This window comes from Triticum urartu, chromosome 5A (genome assembly GCF_056163025.1).
Source record: "Triticum urartu cultivar PI428250 chromosome 5A, HENAU_Tu73, whole genome shotgun sequence".
Classification (NCBI taxonomy): Eukaryota; Viridiplantae; Streptophyta; class Magnoliopsida; order Poales; family Poaceae; genus Triticum; species Triticum urartu.
In genome coordinates this window covers 269,969,697-269,988,873 of record NC_141877.1, presented here as the reverse complement: position 1 = coordinate 269,988,873, position 19,177 = coordinate 269,969,697, and the positions used below count along the sequence as shown (strand labels likewise).

Below are 19,177 nucleotides of genomic sequence, written 5' to 3'. Positions count from 1 at the left end.
CGGAGCTGGAGGAAGAACTCAAGGCTACACGCGAAGACTATATGGAGGAAATCGAAGTATTAGTGGAGGAGAATGACGACCTGACCAGGAAGCTAGGAGTTTTCAAGGGAGATCCCGTGCCAGGAGGAGAAGATGACGATTCCACTTGCCCGGAGAACTACATCATCATCGACGACACCGACTCGGACCCAGACGACAACGATGATGACTATATTGATGAAGCTGGAGCGGATATCATGGAGTTTTCATCGGAGCAGTTTTTCTAGTAGACCACCATAAAAGTAGTAGAATTCCACCATGTATATAGCATAGTCTGAGCACTTTTGTAACGATAGTTCTAGACGGATTGTATGCCCTTGTTTGAATTGAATGAAGTGATTTTGTTTGCTTTTGCCTCATGTGCATATGGGTAGTGTTTTCTCTCTAGACCTCAATCTATTCTATATTCTCATCTTTTCTAAATCCTCAGATGCCTCCGAGACGTGACAATGGATTTGCTTTCCCACCGGAGCTCACTCAGTTGATCCAGCAGCAGAATGCATTGATGCAGTTGCTAGTCCAGAATCAGAATCAGGGGAACAACAACAACAACAAACCACCACCACCACCTGTTGATCACTTAACCTGTTTCCTTAGACTGAATCTGCCGGTGTTCTCCAGTAGCACTGAGCCGATACTGGCAGATGATTGGATCCGCAAGATAGGGAGGGAATTGACCACAGCAGGATGCACAGATGCGGAAAAGGTGCGTTTTGCCGCACATCAGCTTGAAGGACCCGCAACATCATGGTGGGAGAATTTCACTGCCACTTATCCTATCGACACTATCACATGGGATCAGTTTCAGCAGGCTTTCCGTGTTGCCCATGTTTCAGCAGGAGCTATGGCCATGAAGAAGCGTGAGTTTCGCAACTTGCACCAAGGAGGACGGACAGTTGGCCAATACGTGGATGACTTTAGTAAGTTAGCACGTTATGCCCCGGATGACGTTGCTACGGATGCAGCTAAGCAGGAGAAGTTTTTGGAAGGACTGAATGATGAGTTGAGCATGCAGTTGATGGTAGCAACTTTCAACAACTACCAGGAGTTGGTAGATCGTGCTCTTATGATTGAAGGGAAGCAGCAACAGATTGAGAACCGCAAGAGGAAGTATGGACAAGGGAAATACAATTCAGGAGCTCAGCAGAAGCCACGTTTTACCCCGAAATCGGGAGGACATTTTCAGCATACCCATGGAGGAGGGAGTTCGCATAATCATAATGGCCCCAAGAATGGTAATGGGAATGGGGGAAGCAACGGTCAGAACCGTACCAACCCATCAACCCCAACCCCAGCCAAGAGAGACCTGAGCCAAGTCACTTGTTATAAGTGTCAGAAGACCGGACTTTATGCCAATGAATGTCCTGAAGCCCAGAATGGAAATGGCAATGGAAGCTCTGGGAAGAAGCCGAACCCTTTCAACAGGGGACAGGTGAACCACGTTAACGTGGAGGAGGTTGAAGCCCAGCCAGATGCAGTAATAGGTAAGTTTTTGGTTAAGTCATTTACTGCAATCGTTCTTTTTGATACGGGTGCATCGCATTCATACATATCAAGGGGATTCGTGGATAAGTATAAACTGCCCACCAAGGTTCTTAGAACACCTATGTTAGTAAGCTCACCAGGAGCGGAGTATATGGCCAGTAAAGGATGTTTTCAAGTGCCATTGGGTATAGGTAGGCATGTGTTTCCCTCGGATTTGATCATTTTGGAATCGCAAGGTTTGGATGTAATTCTGGGTATGGATTGGCTATCGATGTATGGAGGAAACATCGATTGCGCCAGTAAGTCAATTTTGCTTACCATCCCAGAGGGAAGAAGGATCAAGTATGTATCACGGCATGTGCCGAATAGGACTCAAGTAAATTCCTTATCAGGAGTTGTACAGGAGGAGGTACCAGTGGTAAAGGATTTTCGGGATGTATTTCCAGAAGAGTTGCTAGGCATGCCACCCGATAGAGACATTGAGTTTTTGATTGAGCTTTTGCCAGGCACAGGACCAATATCTAAGAGACCGTATAGAATGCCTGCAAAGGATTTGGAGGAGATTAAGAAGCAGATTAAGGAGTAACTAGATAAGGGATATATTCACCCAAGTTCGCCACCTTGGGGATCACCAGTACTTCTAGTGAAAAAGAAGGATGGATTGTTAAGGATGGTTGTTGATTATCGAGGATTAAATGAAGTGACGATCAAGAATAAGTACCCACTGCCGATGATCAATGATTTGTTTGACCAATTGCAAGGAGCTAAGGTATTTTTCAAGATCGATTTGCGATCAGGATACCACCAGTTGAAGATTCGAGAGCAGGACATACCTAAGACAGCTTTTACCACAAGGTATGGGCTGTATGAGTATACCGTTATGTCATTTGGTCCGACTAACGCACCTGCCTATTTTATGAACATGATGAACAAAGTGTTTATGGAGTTTTTGGATAAGTTCGTCGTAGTGTTCATTGATGATATTCTGGTTTACTCGAAGAATGAAGAAGAACATAAAGAACATTTGTGTTTGGTACTTGGTAAGCTCAGAGAACATCAGTTATACGCCAAGTTCAGCAAATGTGAGTTTTGGTTGAAGGAAGTTGTATTCCTCGAAAATGTTATATCCGGAGAAGGAATAGTTGTAGATCCCGCCAAAGTTGTCATTGTGACAAATTGGGAAGCCCCAACAACAGTTGGAGAGATTCGGAGTTTTCTTGGACTCGCAGGATACTATCGGAGATTTATTGAAAATTTCTCGAAGATTGCAAAACCTATGACGGATTTGTTGAAGAAGGATACCAAGTTCAAATGGACTGAGGAATGTGAGGTCAGTTTCCAGGAGTTGAAGAAACGTTTGGTTACCTCGCCAGTGTTGATTCTGCCTGATCAACGCAAGGATTATGAGGTATATTGCGATGCTTCACGTCGAGGACTTGGAGCAGTGCTTATGCAGGAGGGAAGAGTTGTTTCATATGCCTCACGACAACTTAAGCCCCATGAGTTGAATTATGCTACACACGACTTGGAGTTAGCAGCCGTAGTGCATGCTTTGAAGACGTGGAGACATTTTCTCATCGGAAACCATTGTGAGGTGTACACTGATCATAAGAGTTTGAAGTACATCTTCACGCAGAAGGAGTTGAATCTCAGGCAAAGGAGATGGTTGGAGCTCATCAAGGATTATGATATGAGATTGCATTATCATCCCGGAAAGGCTAATGTAGTAGCTGACGCATTGAGCCGCAAGAGCCATGTCAACACACTAATGACCGGAGAGTTACCAAAGGAGTTAGCCGAGGATCTTTGTGAGCTATGTTTGGAGATAGTTCCGAGAGGCTATGTAGCAGCATTGGAGATTCAGTCTACTCTAATGGATAAGATCAGAGAAGCTTAGAAGACCGACAAGGAGATTGCCACCATAAAGGAGAAGGTGAGCAAGGGAAAAGTTAAAGGATTTCGTGAGGATGAACACGATACCTTATGGTTTGAGGACCGCGTTTATGTGCCTAATGACCCGGAGATCAGGAAGCTAATTTTGCAAGAGGCCCATGATTCGCCGTACTCGATTCACCCAGGAAACACCAAGATGTATTTGGATTTGAAAGACACTTTCTGGTCGACCGGAATGAAGAAGGATATTGCGGAATATGTAGCAGTTTGTGATGTATGTCAGAGAGTGAAGGCAGAGCATCAGAAGCCAGCAGGATTACTACAGCCATTGCCGATACCCGAATGGAAGTGGGATAAGCTAGGCATGGATTTTATCACGGGATTACCCAGGACCCGTTCAGGCTATGACTCGATATGGATTGTAGTCGATCGCTTGATGAAGGTAGCTCATTTCATCCCAGTGAAGACCACTTACACCAGTGCTAAGTTGGCAAAGATATACATGACCAAGATCGTATGTCTGCATAGAGTTCCGAGGAGCATTGTACCAGATAGAGGAACCCAGTTTACCTCAAAGTTCTGGAATCAGTTACACGAAACTTTGGGTACTAGACTAGAGTTCAGTACAACTTTTCATCCGCAGACCGATGGACAGACCAAGAGAGTCAATCAGATTTTGGAGGATATGTTGAGAGCTTGTGCACTAGATTATGGATCTAGTTGGGATGAGAACTTGCCATATGCGGAGTTCTCTTACAACAACAGTTATCAATCCAGTTTGAAGATGGCCCCTTTTGAAGCCTTGTTTGGACCAGATTTGATCAAAGAGTCTGAAAAGAAGGTGAAGTTGATTCGCGATAGGCTCAAGGTAGCCCAGTCCAGGCAGAAGAGCTATGCAGATTCTAAACGCAAGGAGACAGTTTATGAAGCCGGAGATAGAGTTTATCTTCGTGTATCTCCACTTCGAGGAGTTAAGCGCTTTGGAGTTAAGGGAAAGTTAGCACCACATTTTGTGGGACCATAGAAAGTTTTGGAATGCCTGGGAGAAGTTGCTTATAAGTTGGAATTGCCTGAGGGATTGTCGGGAGTTCACGACGTGTTCCACGTTTCCCAGTTAAAGAAGTGACACGCAGAGATGGTGGATATACCACTGAGAGATACAGTGTCGCTGGAAGCGATTCAGTTGGATAGTGATTTGACCTATGAGGAGAAACCAGTTAAGATTCTCGAGTATGCCAGCCGAGTCACCCGCAGCAAGGTTATCAAGTTTTGCAAAGTTCAGTGGAGCCACCACACCGAGGATGAAGCCACCTGGGAGCGAGAGGAAGATCTGCTGAAGGACCACCCTCACCTATTTTCTAGCCAACCCAAATCTCGAGGGCGAGATTCATCTTAAGGGGGTAGGTTTGTAACATCCCAAATTTTCAATTTGGAATGTTATACATTACATCATCACTGCATATCATATTTTATTTGCTTTTGTCCTGATCCAGAAATTCTACGCAACTCAAGGACCCACGGAGAGAGTTGGGGATTTCATTATTTTCATATTTGAATTTTCTCAAATTTTGAAAATAGGATCATTTGATTTTATTTATTTTATCTTCAATTATTTCTATTGTAAAAATATGAGAGAGGGAATAAAATGACTTTCCCAAAATAAAGAAATATTGAGGATTTAATAAAAAATCAAATAAGATCTTATTTCGGAGTTTTTGGCTAGTTTATTTGAATTTAGGAAAAATTGCACATTTTTCAAAACTGCATTTTAGGGCCAAGAAAATGTTCATCTCGTTCTAATTTTTTTATTTAGGCGGTGAAAATTTATTTTCGCATTTTTAGAGTTTTATTTTATTTTCTAGAATTTTTCTTAGTTTCGGCGGAATTTGTTTTAAAAAAAGTACCGCGCGCCCGACTGGGCCGAAGGCCCAGGTGAGCCAGGCCAGGCCCAAGCCGCCGCCGCCGCCGAGTCCAGCCAGGGCACGCCTCCCGAGGCCGACCCCGACCCGGCGCCTCCTTCCCCAAGCCGCGCCGCCCCCGCCCCCCTCTCATAAATACCCCGCTGCCGCTGCCTCACCCTGCCACCTCGACCGCCCCGCCTCCCGCAGCCGCCGCTCGCCGCCGTGTGACGCCGCCGCCACTTGCCGCGCCGCCCGCCGCCGATGCCACCCCACCCCGCCGGAGCCCCGAGTCCCGCCGGAGTCCGACGAGGTAGCCGCGCCGTCCGCCGCCGGTTTTCTAAAGAAAACCGATTCGTTTTATTTTTGAAAACCCTAGGTTTTTATTTTTTTTATTTTATTAGATCGGTTTTATCGGTTCCCTTATTTAGCGAACGTTCGTTAATCTGTTCGCCAGTTTTTTCTTTTGTCGGATTTTCCGTGATTATTTCTCATCGCGATTTTCATTTTAGTTTAACTTTTCGCTCGTTTATCGGAATCAGGCGATTCAAGCACCTAGAGTTTCGTCTCGAAACCCTCTTTCCGTTTAACCAACTCAAACAAGTTTTTGCTTCTGTGAACTTTGACTTAGGTCCAGATTAGTAATCGAATCTTGTTTCTTTCGCCGTTTGACTTTCGTTGTTTCGTTCGATTTGTTTCTTTTTGCAAACCGGAGTTCTTAAGTTGAACTTTCTGGCTAGATCTCTTATTTGAGTTTTACCTGTGCATTAGATGATTGCTTATTGTCTGCTTGTTTGTTCGCGATAGAGTACCCGGAGTGTGCCGCTTGCTACTTCGAATCTCTAGGTTTCACGGATCATCAGCAAGGCAAGTAACACTTTGATCATACCTCTTACTACCCAGTTTTGTTGCATTAGATCAATCCTCAAACATTTGCTTGAATAGGATCTGATTAATATGTGGGTTTTGGGAAGTAGATGAGGTAGTACCTATTACCTGCTTTATTATCAAACCTTTGGGAGTTACTTCTACGTTTGCTTATGCCATGCTATGCTTGTAGACGTGGATTGGGTTTGAGAGTAATTCATGACAGATGTGAGGTTGTTAATTAATCGTTCAACTTAAGGTGGCAACTTAAATACACATCTGGGTGGATTGAGGCACCTGGGTATTCCAGCGATTGCCTGTTTTTCTCTATGGACCGCCACCCAGGCTCAAAGGGGTCATGAGATTATTCATGCTAGAAACTTCCGTGTGCAGCCACAAGCTACTATGGGCTCTAGCATAGTTGATTAAGTCGTGTGAACTCTTACGGTGGTAGACTAGCAGATGTAGGGGAAAGTAGGTGTAACGGTCTACCCGATCCTAAGGTGCTAGCGCTTCTGAAAGACTATGTCTCGGCCATCCGTTTCTCAAACACCATGTAGTGCGAGAATCCCAACGGAGGAGATCGAGTCTTGTGGGGAAAAGTGCGCAAACCTCTACAGAGTGTATAAAGTAATCATGGTTAGCCGTGTCCCCAGTTATGGACAATTTTGAGTATCTAGTACTTGGATTATCATGTGAATCTCATCATGTGACTTTAATTAATTTTGTTGGGTTTTAATGATGATGTTTAATTGGGATTGAGAGGGTGTCTACACTCTCAATGTTTAACAACCACTATGATAGTTAAATAAAATTTATTCCTTTGCAGTAGGGAAAAAATGGCTTTACGCAAAACTGTAACCATAGAGCTTTCCACCAGCCATATATGCATGTAGTATAGCCTATTTCTGTTCACTACTCTCTATGTGTTACATTGCCAGCATATTCCATGTGCTGACCTATTTTCGGGCTGCAACGTTCATGTTGCAGACTTTTCAGACGATGAATAAGGAGCCTTAGGTCGTGGTTCTATACTCAGTGATGCCGTTGGAGTTGATGGACTCACTTATCTTCCAAGCCTTCCGTTGTTATCGTTATTAGATGGCCTTAAGCCATATTATTTGTAATAAGTTCTCTTTTGAGACACTCGATGTAATAAGTGTGCGATTTCTACTCTTGTCGGATTTCGGGTTCCGGCAAACCCTTGAGGTTCGAACACTGGGGTGCGCGCGGAGGTTTCGCCTCCTACCTACCTGCACCCCTCCGCCATGCTAGGATCTAAAACTAAGGAAAGAACAACACAAGAGACACAGGGTTTATACTGGTTCGGGCCACCGTTGTGGTGTAATACCCTACTCCAGTGTGTGGTGTGGTGGATAGCCTCTTGGGCTGATGATGATGAACAATACAAGGAAGAACAGCCTCGCGAGGGTCTGTTCTTGGCTGGGGCGATGAACTGCTCAGTGGAGTTCAGTCACCTTTTCCTCTCTCTCTCTCACTTCCGACCTACCGACCGAACCCCTTGCTATGTGGGTGGCTGGTCCTATTTATAGAGGCCCTGGTCCTCTTCCCAAACATCAAGCGGGAAGGGAGCCAACAATGGCGGGCTAATTTGAAGGGGGACAGCAAGTATCGGCTATCCTGACAAAAGTGGTCTTCGTCTGTGCAAAGCTCTGGTGATGACGCCGTCTTGGGCTCCACGGTGACCTCCGTCTCGTAGTCCTCCTAGTGTTGGTCTCGTTGCACTGAAATGGCAACCTTTGCTTGATGCCTCGGTACTCCGCGGCTACGCTTGCCCCCTTTGCACCAAAGAGGAAAGGAGGACGCTGCGCGGGTTGGCACCCGCCTAGCGCCCTGAGTCGTCATGGCTTGCGTCATGGGCACCTCGTGAGGTACCCCGCCTTGATTTCTCCGCCTCCTCGTGAGCCAGCCTGACAAGGCCGTGCCTGAGGAAGCTCCACGTCGTCCGCCCCGCGAGGCTTGGCCCCTCGCGAGGGTCTTGGGTTTGTGTTGGTGAAGATGGGCCATGCTAGGGCCCCCTTTGTGCCACGCCGCAGGCCGCAGGCAGGCAAGTCTGGGGACCCACGTTCCCAGAACGCCGACAGTAGCCCCCAGGCCCAAGGCGCGCCTGGACATGGCCGTGCTGGGAGGCGGAAGGGAAGAGCGAAGCGCTGCGGGCCCTAATAGCCTGCGGCCTTGGATGCCGCGTGGCAGTTGATTGGACATGGGCGTCTCCACTTCCCCACGACGCCTCGGCAACTACACGGATTGGACAAGTCCCTGCATGCAAAAACGGGTCATGATTACCTGCGATCGTGGAGGTCGGCGGTTGGCCTTCGCCGACCATAAGTACGAAACGGCGCGCGCCCTTCCAGTCCATCCCTCCTTGCTTCTCCTTCTTCCCGATCCTTGCTCCGTCTTGCCGCGATGGCTCCGATCCGCCGGTTCTCGACGACGGAGAAGGGAAAGGCTCCCCGAGAGGGACCCGACCCACTCCCGCCGAAGAAACGGCTTGTCCACCATGGCCCGGACGAGGGGGCCCTTCAGGTGGTGTCGAGGCCTTTGTGCGAGCGGGCGCTGCCGGGGTTCCCGCTTCCATTGTACGCCCACGTCGAGGGCCCCGAAGGAGCTGATGCTGACCGCAACGGGCGGCGCCGCCGTCGGCGCCGACGGGTCACGAAGGTGTGGGTCGTCCCCCCTAGGGTCCACATCGAGGGCTCCTCCCAAGAGTTCATGCTCCACGTCGCCATTCCTCTTCAGTCTTGGATCCGCCTGCCTCCCTTCTTCGCCTCCATCATCCCGCGGGGGGAGCCCCTGGAGCTCTGGCTGCAGCACCCTCGCGACCGAGGCAGAGGTCGCGGTCGTCGCCCCGGGCGAGGTCTACATGACTCGGGGCTGGAGAGAGATCGCCCGGGTTTGCAGGACAAGGGGCGTCTTCGCGATCCACTTGGACTATGACGGTGCTTCGGTGATGCTCTTCAAGGTCTTCGATGCGAGCGGGCGCCGGCTGGAGTGCTGCCCCGGGGAAGGTGGCCAGGGCCCTGCTGCGACGAGGACTGGGCTCGCCACCCGCCCCCTTGGAGGCTCCTCAGGCGGTGGAGACGCCGGAGGTTCTAGCGACTCCGGCGAGTTCTTCGCGACTCCGGAGACGAGCGACGACAGCTACGAGCCCCCGAGCCGGCGCCGCTCCTGGAGCAGGGCGGGCTCGTCAGGCCACCACCGACTCTGATCTGGATGGGGTTGGCGTCGGTGCTTGATAGCCCACTGTTGATGATGGCGTCTTTTGCAGGGACGCGCGTAATTTGTGTCCCTTTAGGATCTGTTCCCTTCAAGGAATCAAAAACGCGTCCCGTAGGGGCTTGTAAGGTGCATGTGATATTGTTTTGTTAATATAACCCTTGTCGTAAATTTGCACGAGTTGCTCATTCCATCTTAGCTCGGTCCTCCCTTTCGAACCTCACGAGGGCTTGGTGCTCTGCGCCGACAGATCCCAGTCTCAAGGCGGCTTCAGCCGTCGCTGGTATGCCAGGTCGCGATGCCGTGGTCAAGGCCAGGAGGTGAGCGACCCGGAGTCCGGTAAGAGCCCCTGAGTCGCGATGCTCAGGAGGTCCCCTTTGGCGCCCAAGCATCCGTCGTTTGGTGAGAAAGGAGAATGGCGTCGCTAACACGGGATGGCATTAGGTGCGGGGATGGTGCCACGGCAGCTGGTGCTTCCGGGCGATGACTTATCTCAAGGATCAGGGGCCGCTCTCTGGTGTGTCGCCGGGCCCGTGCATCGGCAGGCGCAAGGTTGCTCGGCGAGGTCCTCGTGTGTCTCTCCGCCCTCGCCTTTGCTCCCCTTTCTGCTCTACGTCCTCGGGTCCCGGCCCTCGAGCAAGTCTCAGCCGTCGCTGGTATGCCAGGTCGCGATGCCGTGGTCAAGGCCAGAGGGTGAGGGCTGGAGAGCCAGTAAGAGCCCTGAGTCGCGATGCTCAGGTACCCCCCCCCTTTAACGTGCAAGCGGTTCGCGCGGATGAGAGCGAAGGAGACACAGCAAGAGCCTCGCCTAACGCAGCTCCTTCAGGAGGTCCTGCAGGTCCATCATAGAAAAAGCAAGGGGTTGCCATAACAATTGACGGTCAGCCGTTGGTTGCTTCCGAGGGGTAGTGAGGCACTAAAGGCTTGATGAGGTGACGCTATGCGGGGCTGCCGTGGCCAGAGCTCAGCCATCCAGGTTTGTCGGCATTGCAGGGACGGACCCATGCGCAAGCGTCGTGCCGTTTGGGAGCAGCTCCGTTAGTTGACGTCAGCTGAGCAGGCAACTAGGTAAAAAACATTAGCCGCGAAGGAGTAGATTCGTTCAAATAGATGCTGGGAATGCGGACATCACTGGGTCAGGCCCGAGCGACTTGGGGATCATGCGGCCTGAGGGGCGCCCCCAACAAGGTAAGCTAACAACAGGGAATAAAAGGGGATACACGCCGCAAGGGCGGACCCACGTGGCCTGGGAATAATGCAGCCCTGGGGGCGCTCCCAGTTGGAAGTAAAACTCGAAAGATGTCACCTGATGATGTTGAAGACGAAGGGGTGTTGGTGTAGCAGACTCGGTGGGCTGCGGAAGCCGATCCTCATGAGCCCCCAGGCCTAGGGGGCCTCGGGAGGCTCCAGAGGCGCTGGCGGCTCCTCGCGGGCCATCTCCATCTCTGCCAGGGCAGCGGAACGCCTGGCCTCTCGTGCCTCCGTGATGCCCCTCATGATGCGCTGGTACATGTCAGCCGCGCTCGGCAAACCGTAAGGCATGCGAACGTAGCTGTGGGGTGGACCTCCGCAGCGCCCCACTCGCGAGGGCTAGAGGCGCTCCAGGGAGGCGACTTGGTTGAGCCCTGGTACGTCGATGCAGACGCGCAGCCCGCCATCCTCGCCTGGATGGGGAGCCACTGCTGGTAGGCGGCGGCCGCCTTTCATGACTCTTGACCCCTGTAGCTCCTGAATGGCCTTACTGACGAACTCCTGAGGGACTGGATCTCCTTGCCTTGCTCCTTCTCGAGGGAAACGTTCTTCAAAACATGCCTCCAGGTGGTGCCCAAGTGCCTCCCTCGTGACCCTAGCTAGGTCGGTGGCCCTCCAGGGGAGAGCCCCCTAGCCCTGCCTGAGGAGGGCGCCGGGCGCGCTTTCCTATGCGATGGAAGGAGGTTCCCCCTGGGCAGGAACGGGCCCAGAGGGGCCTGCCTCTTGAGTGGTCGGGCCGGACGATGTCTCCTTCTTAGGGGCGGTCTCGGGAGGCCTCCTGCTTCCACGATCCGGGTCTTCTAGTGACGCGGCCTGAAAGGCTCGTTCCAGGGAACACACCGCGTCCTTCTCTTCACAGGGCACCGTGATGACTCCTCCGCTTCTTGGCATCTTGAGGATGTTGTAGCCGTGGTGAGTTACGGCCATGAACTTGGCTAGCGCTGGGTACCCAAGGATGGCGTTGTATGGTAGGCGAATATGGGCGACGTCGAAGTCGATGAGCTCGGTGCAGTAGTTGTCACGTGCCCCGAAGGTGACAGGGAGGCAGACCTGCCCAATCGGGACCGTGGAGCCGTCGGTGATACCGGAGAAAGGCTTGGTTGGCTGAAGCTGGCTGTAGGGAACTTGGAGGTTGTTGAAAGTTTCCACGGACAGGACGTTGAGCGCTGCCCCGCCATTGATGAGGGTCTTGGTGACCACCATGTTGCTGATGATTGGGGAGCAAAGCATCGGGAGGACTCCGGCTGTAGCCGCACACTTGAGCTGATCTGCTGAGCTGAACGTGATGGCGCACGCTGACCACCTGAGAGGGCGTGTGGCTTCGAGCCTGGGGAGGACTGCGTTCACTTCGTGGGCGAACTGCTTGAAGATGCGTTGAGAGGCTGGGGCTTGTGCTCCTCCCAAGATGCAGGAGATCGCGCGCGGCTCCTGGAAGCCCCCAGCCTCCTCATCCTGGTGGCGGTCATCGTTTCTCCTTGGCTGCGGCGGCAGCGGTGGGAGGCCTGCGTTGCCTTGCAGGCGATCCTCGCGAGGCTGATCCCTCCAGTCTCCCTCGCGAGGCTGATCCCTCCATCCTCTCTCGCGAGGCGGGTCTTGCCAGCGATCCTCGCGAGGTTGGTCGCGCCACCCTTGGTGCGGGCCACGGTCTTCCCAGCATCTTGCGTTCCTTCCTCCTCCTCGACCGTAGCCCCGGTCACCGCGGTCGGGGCGACGGCCGATCCTTCCTTCCCGCACAGCTCGGAGTTCTTGACATTCGTTAGTGTTGTGGGTGTGGAGGTCGTGGTACACACAGTACCGGCTGCCCTTGGATGGTTCGGGCTGATCTCTGCCCCGCTTGGTGTCTGGTTCTGCCGCGAGCACGGCAGCCCCCTTGCGCTTCACATCCTTGGCCTTGAGCTTCTTCTCTTCTGGGTCTGCGGCAGGCAGCTCGAGGAGGGAGAGACGCCCTTCCTCAGCCCTGGCGCACTTGTTCGCCAAGTTGAACAGCTCCAAGGAAGTGCACAGGTCTTCATGCATCGCCAGCTCCTCCTTCATCTTGACGTCGCGCACGCCGTCAGAGAAGGCCGAGATGATGGCCTCCTCAGTCACCTTGGGAATCTTGAGGCATGCGTTGTTGAAGCGCTGGATGTACTTCTGCATGGTCTCCCCGGGCTGTTGCTTGATGCGGCGCATGTCGCTTACGGCGGGTGGCTGGTCGCGAGTGCCTTGGAAGTTGGCGATGAAGCGGGTGCGCATCTCCTCCCAGGAGGAGATTGTGCCTAGAGCCAGGTTCAGGAGCCAGGTGCGGGCCCCGTCCTTGAGCGCCATGGGAAACCAGTTTGCCATGACCTTCTCGTCTCCGTTGGCAGCTTCGATGCCCAGCTCGTAGAGCTGGAGGAACTCTGCGGGGTCAGCCGTGCCGTCGTAGCGAGAAGGCAAGTCTGGCTTGAACTTGCCGGGCCACGCGACGCTGCGTAGTTTGGTGGTGAAGGCGCGGCAGCCTGTTGTGGCCACGGGAGGCCTTGGGTGACGGAGAGCCTGGTCTTGCATGTCCCCACGCGCTGGAGCAGGAGGATGGTCGCGACGTGCTGGAGCAGGGAGCGCCCGGGCAGCTTCTGGCGTGTGTGGGACTTCTTGGCAGCTCTGTTCTTGCCGCGCTGGCACCTGGCGGAGCGGGTTCCGCCCAGGGGCCACACACCTTGGAGCCATGGCGTCTTCTTGAGGAGGAGGCGGCCGGGGCGCCGTCAGAGCCTCGTCGCCCGCGCGGGGCGGGGTGCAGTGCAGCGGAACGGACGGCGCAGGAGAGCCTCCTGCGGCGCGGACGAGCTCGGCGACGCGGTCGAGCCATTCTTCATAGACATCGTCGACGGGACGGTAGCGCAGGAGCTCGTTCGCCGTGATGAGCGCAGCTCGAGCCTCCATGGGTGTGCGAAGCGCGTGGGACGAAGATCCAGCCGGGGCGAGCGAGGGAGTTGCGGTGCGGCCATCTTGCCGCACGGACGAATGCTGAGACGATGCTTGCTATTCGTCCCCCGCCGGGCCGGTGGCGGCGTTGACGGCAGGTGACGGGGAACGGTGTGGATGCCCGCCGACAGGGGCTGTCTGGGCGACGCGGGAAGCGAGTGCGGCCCGGCGCTCGGCGCCCGCCCACAGGGGCCGTCTGGGCGACGCGGGAAGCGAGTGCGGCCCGGCGCTCGGCGCGGGCCCGACGAGCGTCACACATGGGCGTGATGGTCGGAGGAGAGCGGGGTGGTGGAAGACGAATTCCGGCGCACCCCTACCTGGCGCGCCAAATGTCGGATTTCGGGTTCCGACAGACCCTTGAGGTTCGAACACTAGGGTGCGCGCGGAGATTTCGCCTCCTACCTACCTGCACCCCTCCGCCATGCTAGGATCTAAAACTAAGGAAAGAACAACACAAGAGACACAGGGTTTATATTGGTTCGGGCCACCGTTGTGGTGTAATACCCTACTCCAGTGTGTGGTGTAGTGGATTGCCTCTTGGGCTGATGATGATGAACAATACAAGGGAGAACAGCCTCGCGAGGGTCTGTTCTTGGCTGGGGCGATGAACTGCTCGGAGGAGTTCAGTCACCTTTTCCTCTCTATCTCTTCCTCTCTCTCTCTCACTTCCGACCTACCGACCGAACCCCTTGCTATGTGGGTGGCTGGTCCTATTTATAGAGGCCCTGGTCCTCTTCCCAAACATCGAGCGGGAAGGGAGCCAACAATGGCGGGCTAATTTGAAGGGGGACAACAAGTATCAGCTATCCTGACAAAAGTGGTCTTCGTCTGCGCAAAGCTCTGGTGATGACGCCGTCTTGGGCTCCACGGTGACCTCCTTCTCATAGTCCTCCTGGTCTTGGTCTCATTGCACCGAAATGGCAACCTTTGCCAGATGCCTCGGTACTCCGCGGCTGCGCTTGCCCCCTTTGCACCAAAGAGGAAAGGAGGATGCTGCGCGGGCTGGCACCCGCCTGGCGCCCTGAGTCCTCATGGCTTGCGTCACGGGCACCTCGTGAGGTACCCCGCCTTGATCTCTCCGCCTCCTCGTGAGCAAGCCTGACGAGGCCGTGCCTGAGGAAGCTCCGCGTCGTCCGCCCCGCGAGGCTTGGCCCCTCGCGAGGGTCTTGGGTTTGTGTTGGTGAAGATGGGCCGTGCTGGGCCCCCCTTTGTGCCACACCGCAGGCCGCAGGTAGGCAAGTCTGGGGACCCCCATCCCCAGAATGCCGACAACTCTGTTATAAATCCTTCAAGTACTTTGCGAGTCAGCATTACTGATCGAGGGATGATACTGAAGCACAGAGATCAAACTGTTTGAGGTCTGGTCGCTACTGCCAACCAGTGGCAATCGGAGTCTTCTTCATCGCAATACGACCCCAACTACTATTATGGATATCCGCCAGGCCAGTCGCGGCCATAGACCAACTTAGGCCAAAAGCCTAAGCTTGGGGGAGTACGTATTTCCCACCGACATTACATTTATGTTCACACACTCATTGCCAGATGTCGGTGCTCATACTTTTTCATTGTATCATCCATTCTAGTTTATTTTTCCTTTTTATGCTTTCTTCTTGTGTGTTTGATAAACCTTAAGAAAAACAAAAACAATTAGTTGTATCTTTTAATTAGTTTACTTTCCATGCTTGTAGTAGTAATTAAAAAGAAAACCCAAAAAGATTTCCTGTTCTTCTTTTACTTGTTGGGAGCTTTCCAGTGTAAATAGTTTTATTTCTTTTCTTTTCTTTGGGGGTCGATAGGAGAAGACCATAATTAAATTGTTGAAGTGGCTCTTATATGCATTATTGTTGATCTGACAAAAGAGCCCATATTGCCTTGTCTTCTCCAGTTTATTGAATGCTTGCAGATTCCAGCTTAGTCCAATGCACGCGCACTATTATTATTATTCACATAATTCGGTCGTGCAAGTGAAAGGCAATTATGACGATATATGATGGACTGATTGAGATGAGAAAAGCTGGTATGAACTCGACCTCTTTTGTTTTTGAATATGATTAGTTCATCGTTCCTGATTCAGCCTATTGTGAATAAACATGTTTGCAATGACAACTAGAGATCATAGTTTCTTGTGCCATGCTTGATTAGCTATGAGTTATAATGGTTTACCTTGCGTGCCAACATGCTATTAAAATGGTTGTGATGTGGTATGATAGGGTGGTATCCTCCTCTGAATGTTTTAAGTGACTTGACTTGGCGCATGTTCACGCATGTAGTTGAAACAAAATCAACATAGCCTTCACGATATTTATGTTCATGGTGGATTATATCCTACTCATGCTTGCATTTGGTGTTGATTAATTTTAATGCATGTTCATGACTGTTGTCGCTCTCTAGCTGGCCGCTTCCCAGTCTTTTGCTAGCCTTCACCTGTACTAAGCAGGAATACTGCTTGTGCATCCAACTCCATAAACCCCAAAGTTATTCCATATGAGTCCACCATACCTACCTATATACGGTATCTACCTGCCGTTCCAAGTAAATTTCTATGTGCCAAACTCTAAACCTTCAAATAAATATCCTGTTTTGTATGCTCGGATAGCTCATGTATCAACTAGGGTTGTCTGTATCTTCCATGTTAGGCGGGTTATTCTCAAGAGGAGTGGACTCCGCTCCTCACTCACAAGAAAGTGGCTGGTCACCGGGATGCCCAGTCCCATGCTTTATGCAAATCAAATCAAAATAATTGCAAACAAAACTCCCCCTGGGACTCTTGTTAGTTGGAGGCACTCGTTATTTCGAGCAAGCCATAGATTGATGCTTGTTGGTGGAAAGGGGAGTATAAAACTTTACCATTCTGTTTGGGAACCGCCTATAATGTGTGTAGCATGGAAGATATCACCATCTCTCGGTTGTTATGTTGACAATGAAAGTATGCCGCTCAAAATATTATTCACCTCTATTTCAAAACCGAGCTCTGGCACCTCTACAAATCCCTGCTTCCCTCTGCGAAGGGCCTATCTATTTACTTCCATGTTGAGTCATCATCTTCTTATTAAAAAGCACCAGTTGGAGAGCACCGCTGTCATTTGCATTCATTACTGTTAGTTTACATTGAGTATGACTTGACTGGATCTCTTTTACCATGAATTACAATGTCTAGTCAGTCCTTGATCTTTAAATGTGCTCTGCATTTATGTTCTGCGGTCTCAGAAAGGGCTAGTGAGATACCATCTTGTTATATCATATTATGATTGTTTTGAGAAAGTGTTGTCATCCGAGATTTATTATTATTGCTCGCTAGTTGATTACGCCATTGATATGAGTAAACTGGAGACCTAAGCGTTATTGTGAATGTGGTTGGTCATAATCTTTGCTGAAAACTTGAATGCTGGCTTTACATATTTACAACAACAAGAGCAAACAGAGTTTGTAAAAGTTTTTCTTTATCACTTTCAGTTTGTCAACTGAATTGCTTGAGGACAAGCAAGGGTTTAAGCTTGGGGGAGTTGATACGTCTCCATTGTATCTACTTTTCCAAACACTTTTGCCCTTGTTTTGGACTCTAACTTGCATGATTTGAATGGAACTAACCCGGACTGATGCTGTTTTAGCAGAATTACCATGGTGTTATTTATGTGTAGAAACAGAAGTTCTCGGAATGACATGAAACTACACGGAACAACATTTCAGAAAATATAAAAAATCCTCACAAAAGATGAAGGCCAGGGGGCCCACCGCTTGTCCACGAGGGTGGGGGGGCGCGCCCCCTGCCTCGTGGGCCCCCTGGAGCTCCTCCGACCTCAACTCCAACTCTATATATTTGGTTTCGGGGAGAAAAAAATCAGAGAGAAGAATTCATCGCGTTTTACGATACGGAGCCGCCGCCAAGCCCTAAAACCTCTCAGGAGGGCTGATCTGGAGTCCGTTCGAGGCTCTGGAGAGGGGAATCCATCGCCATCGTCATCATCAACCATCCTCCATCACCAATTACATGATGGTCACCGTCGTGCTTGAGTAATTCCATCGTAGGCTTTCTGGACGGTGATGGGTTGAATGAGATCTATCATGTAATCGAGTTAGTTTTGTTAGGGCTTGATACCTAGTATCCACTATGTTCTGAGATTGATGTTGCTATGACTTTGCTATGCTTAATGCTTGTCACTAGGGCCCGAGTGCCATGATTTCAGATCTGAACCTATTATGTTTTCATCAATATATGAGAGTTCTTGATCCTATCTTGCAAGTCTATAGTCACCTATTATGTGTTATGATCCGTTAACCCCGAAGTGACAATAATCGGGATACTTACCGGTGATAACCGTAGTTTGAGGAGTTCATGTATTCACTATGTGCTAATGCTTTGTTCCGGTACTCTATTAAAAGGAGGCCTTAATATCCCTTAGTTTCCGTTAGCACCCCGCTTCCACGGGAAGGTAGGACAAAAGATGTCATGCAAGTTCTTTTCCATAAGCATGTATGACTATATTCGGAATACATGCCTACATTACATTGATGAACTGGAGCTAGTTCTATGTCACTAAATATGAAGGCCAGGGGGCCCACCGTCTTTCCACGAGGGTGGGGGCGCGCCTGCCCCCTAGGGCGCGCCCCCCTACCTCGTGGGCCCCTTGTTGCGTCTCCGACTCCAACTCCACCTCCATATATTGAGTTTCGATGAGAAAAAAATCAAAGAGAAGAAATCATCGTGTTTTACGATATGGAGCCACCGCCAAGCCCTAAAACCTCTCGGGAGGGCTGATCTGGGGTCCGTTCGGGGCTCCGGAGAGGGGAATTCGTCGCCATCGTCATCATCAACCATCCTCCATCACCAATTTCATGATGCTCACCGCCGTGCGTGAGTAATTCCATCATAGGCTTGCTGGACGGTGATGGGTTGGATGGGATCTATCATGTAATCGAGTTAGTTTTGTTAGGGTTTGATCCCTAGTGTCCACTATGTTCTGAGATTGATGTTGCTATGACTTTGCTATGCTTAATGCTTGTCACTAGGGCCCGAGTGCCATGATTTCAGATCTGGACCTATTATGTTTTCATCAATATATGAGTGTTCTTGATCCTATCTTGCAAGTCTATAGTCACCTATTATGTGTTATGATCCGTTAACCCCGAAGTGACAATAATCGGGATACTTACCGGTGATGACCATAGTTTTGAGGAGTTCATGTATTCACTATGTGTTAATGATTTGTTTCGGTTCTCTATTAAAAGGAGGCCTTAATATCCCTTAGGTTCCGTAAGGACCCCGCTGCCACGGGAGGGTAGGACAAAAGATGTCATGCAAGTTCTTTTCCATAAGCACGTATGACTATATTCGGAATACATGCCTACATTATATCAATGAACTGGAGCTAGTTCTGTGTCACCCTAGGTTATGACTGTTACATGATGAACCGCATCCGGCATAATTATCCATCACCGATCCATTGCCTATGAGCTTTCCATATTTGTTCTTCGCTTATTTACTTTTCCGTTGCTATTCCTATCATCACTACAAAATACCAAAGACATTACTTTTACTACTGTTACCTTTTGCTACTGCTACCACT

At 50.9% G+C, this 19,177-nt stretch overlaps 1 protein-coding gene across 1 annotated transcript; it reads left to right on the top strand.

The window, feature by feature from the left end:
- Positions 1-469: 469 nt before the first annotated feature.
- Positions 470-4,608, top strand: LOC147971021 (uncharacterized). Its single transcript, XM_087523784.1, has 2 exons — positions 470-1,760; positions 4,532-4,608. The coding sequence occupies exons 1-2, from the start codon at positions 470-472 to the stop codon at positions 4,606-4,608; spliced, it is 1,368 nt and encodes a 455-aa protein (XP_087379910.1).
- The last annotated feature ends 14,569 nt before the right edge of the window (positions 4,609-19,177 follow it).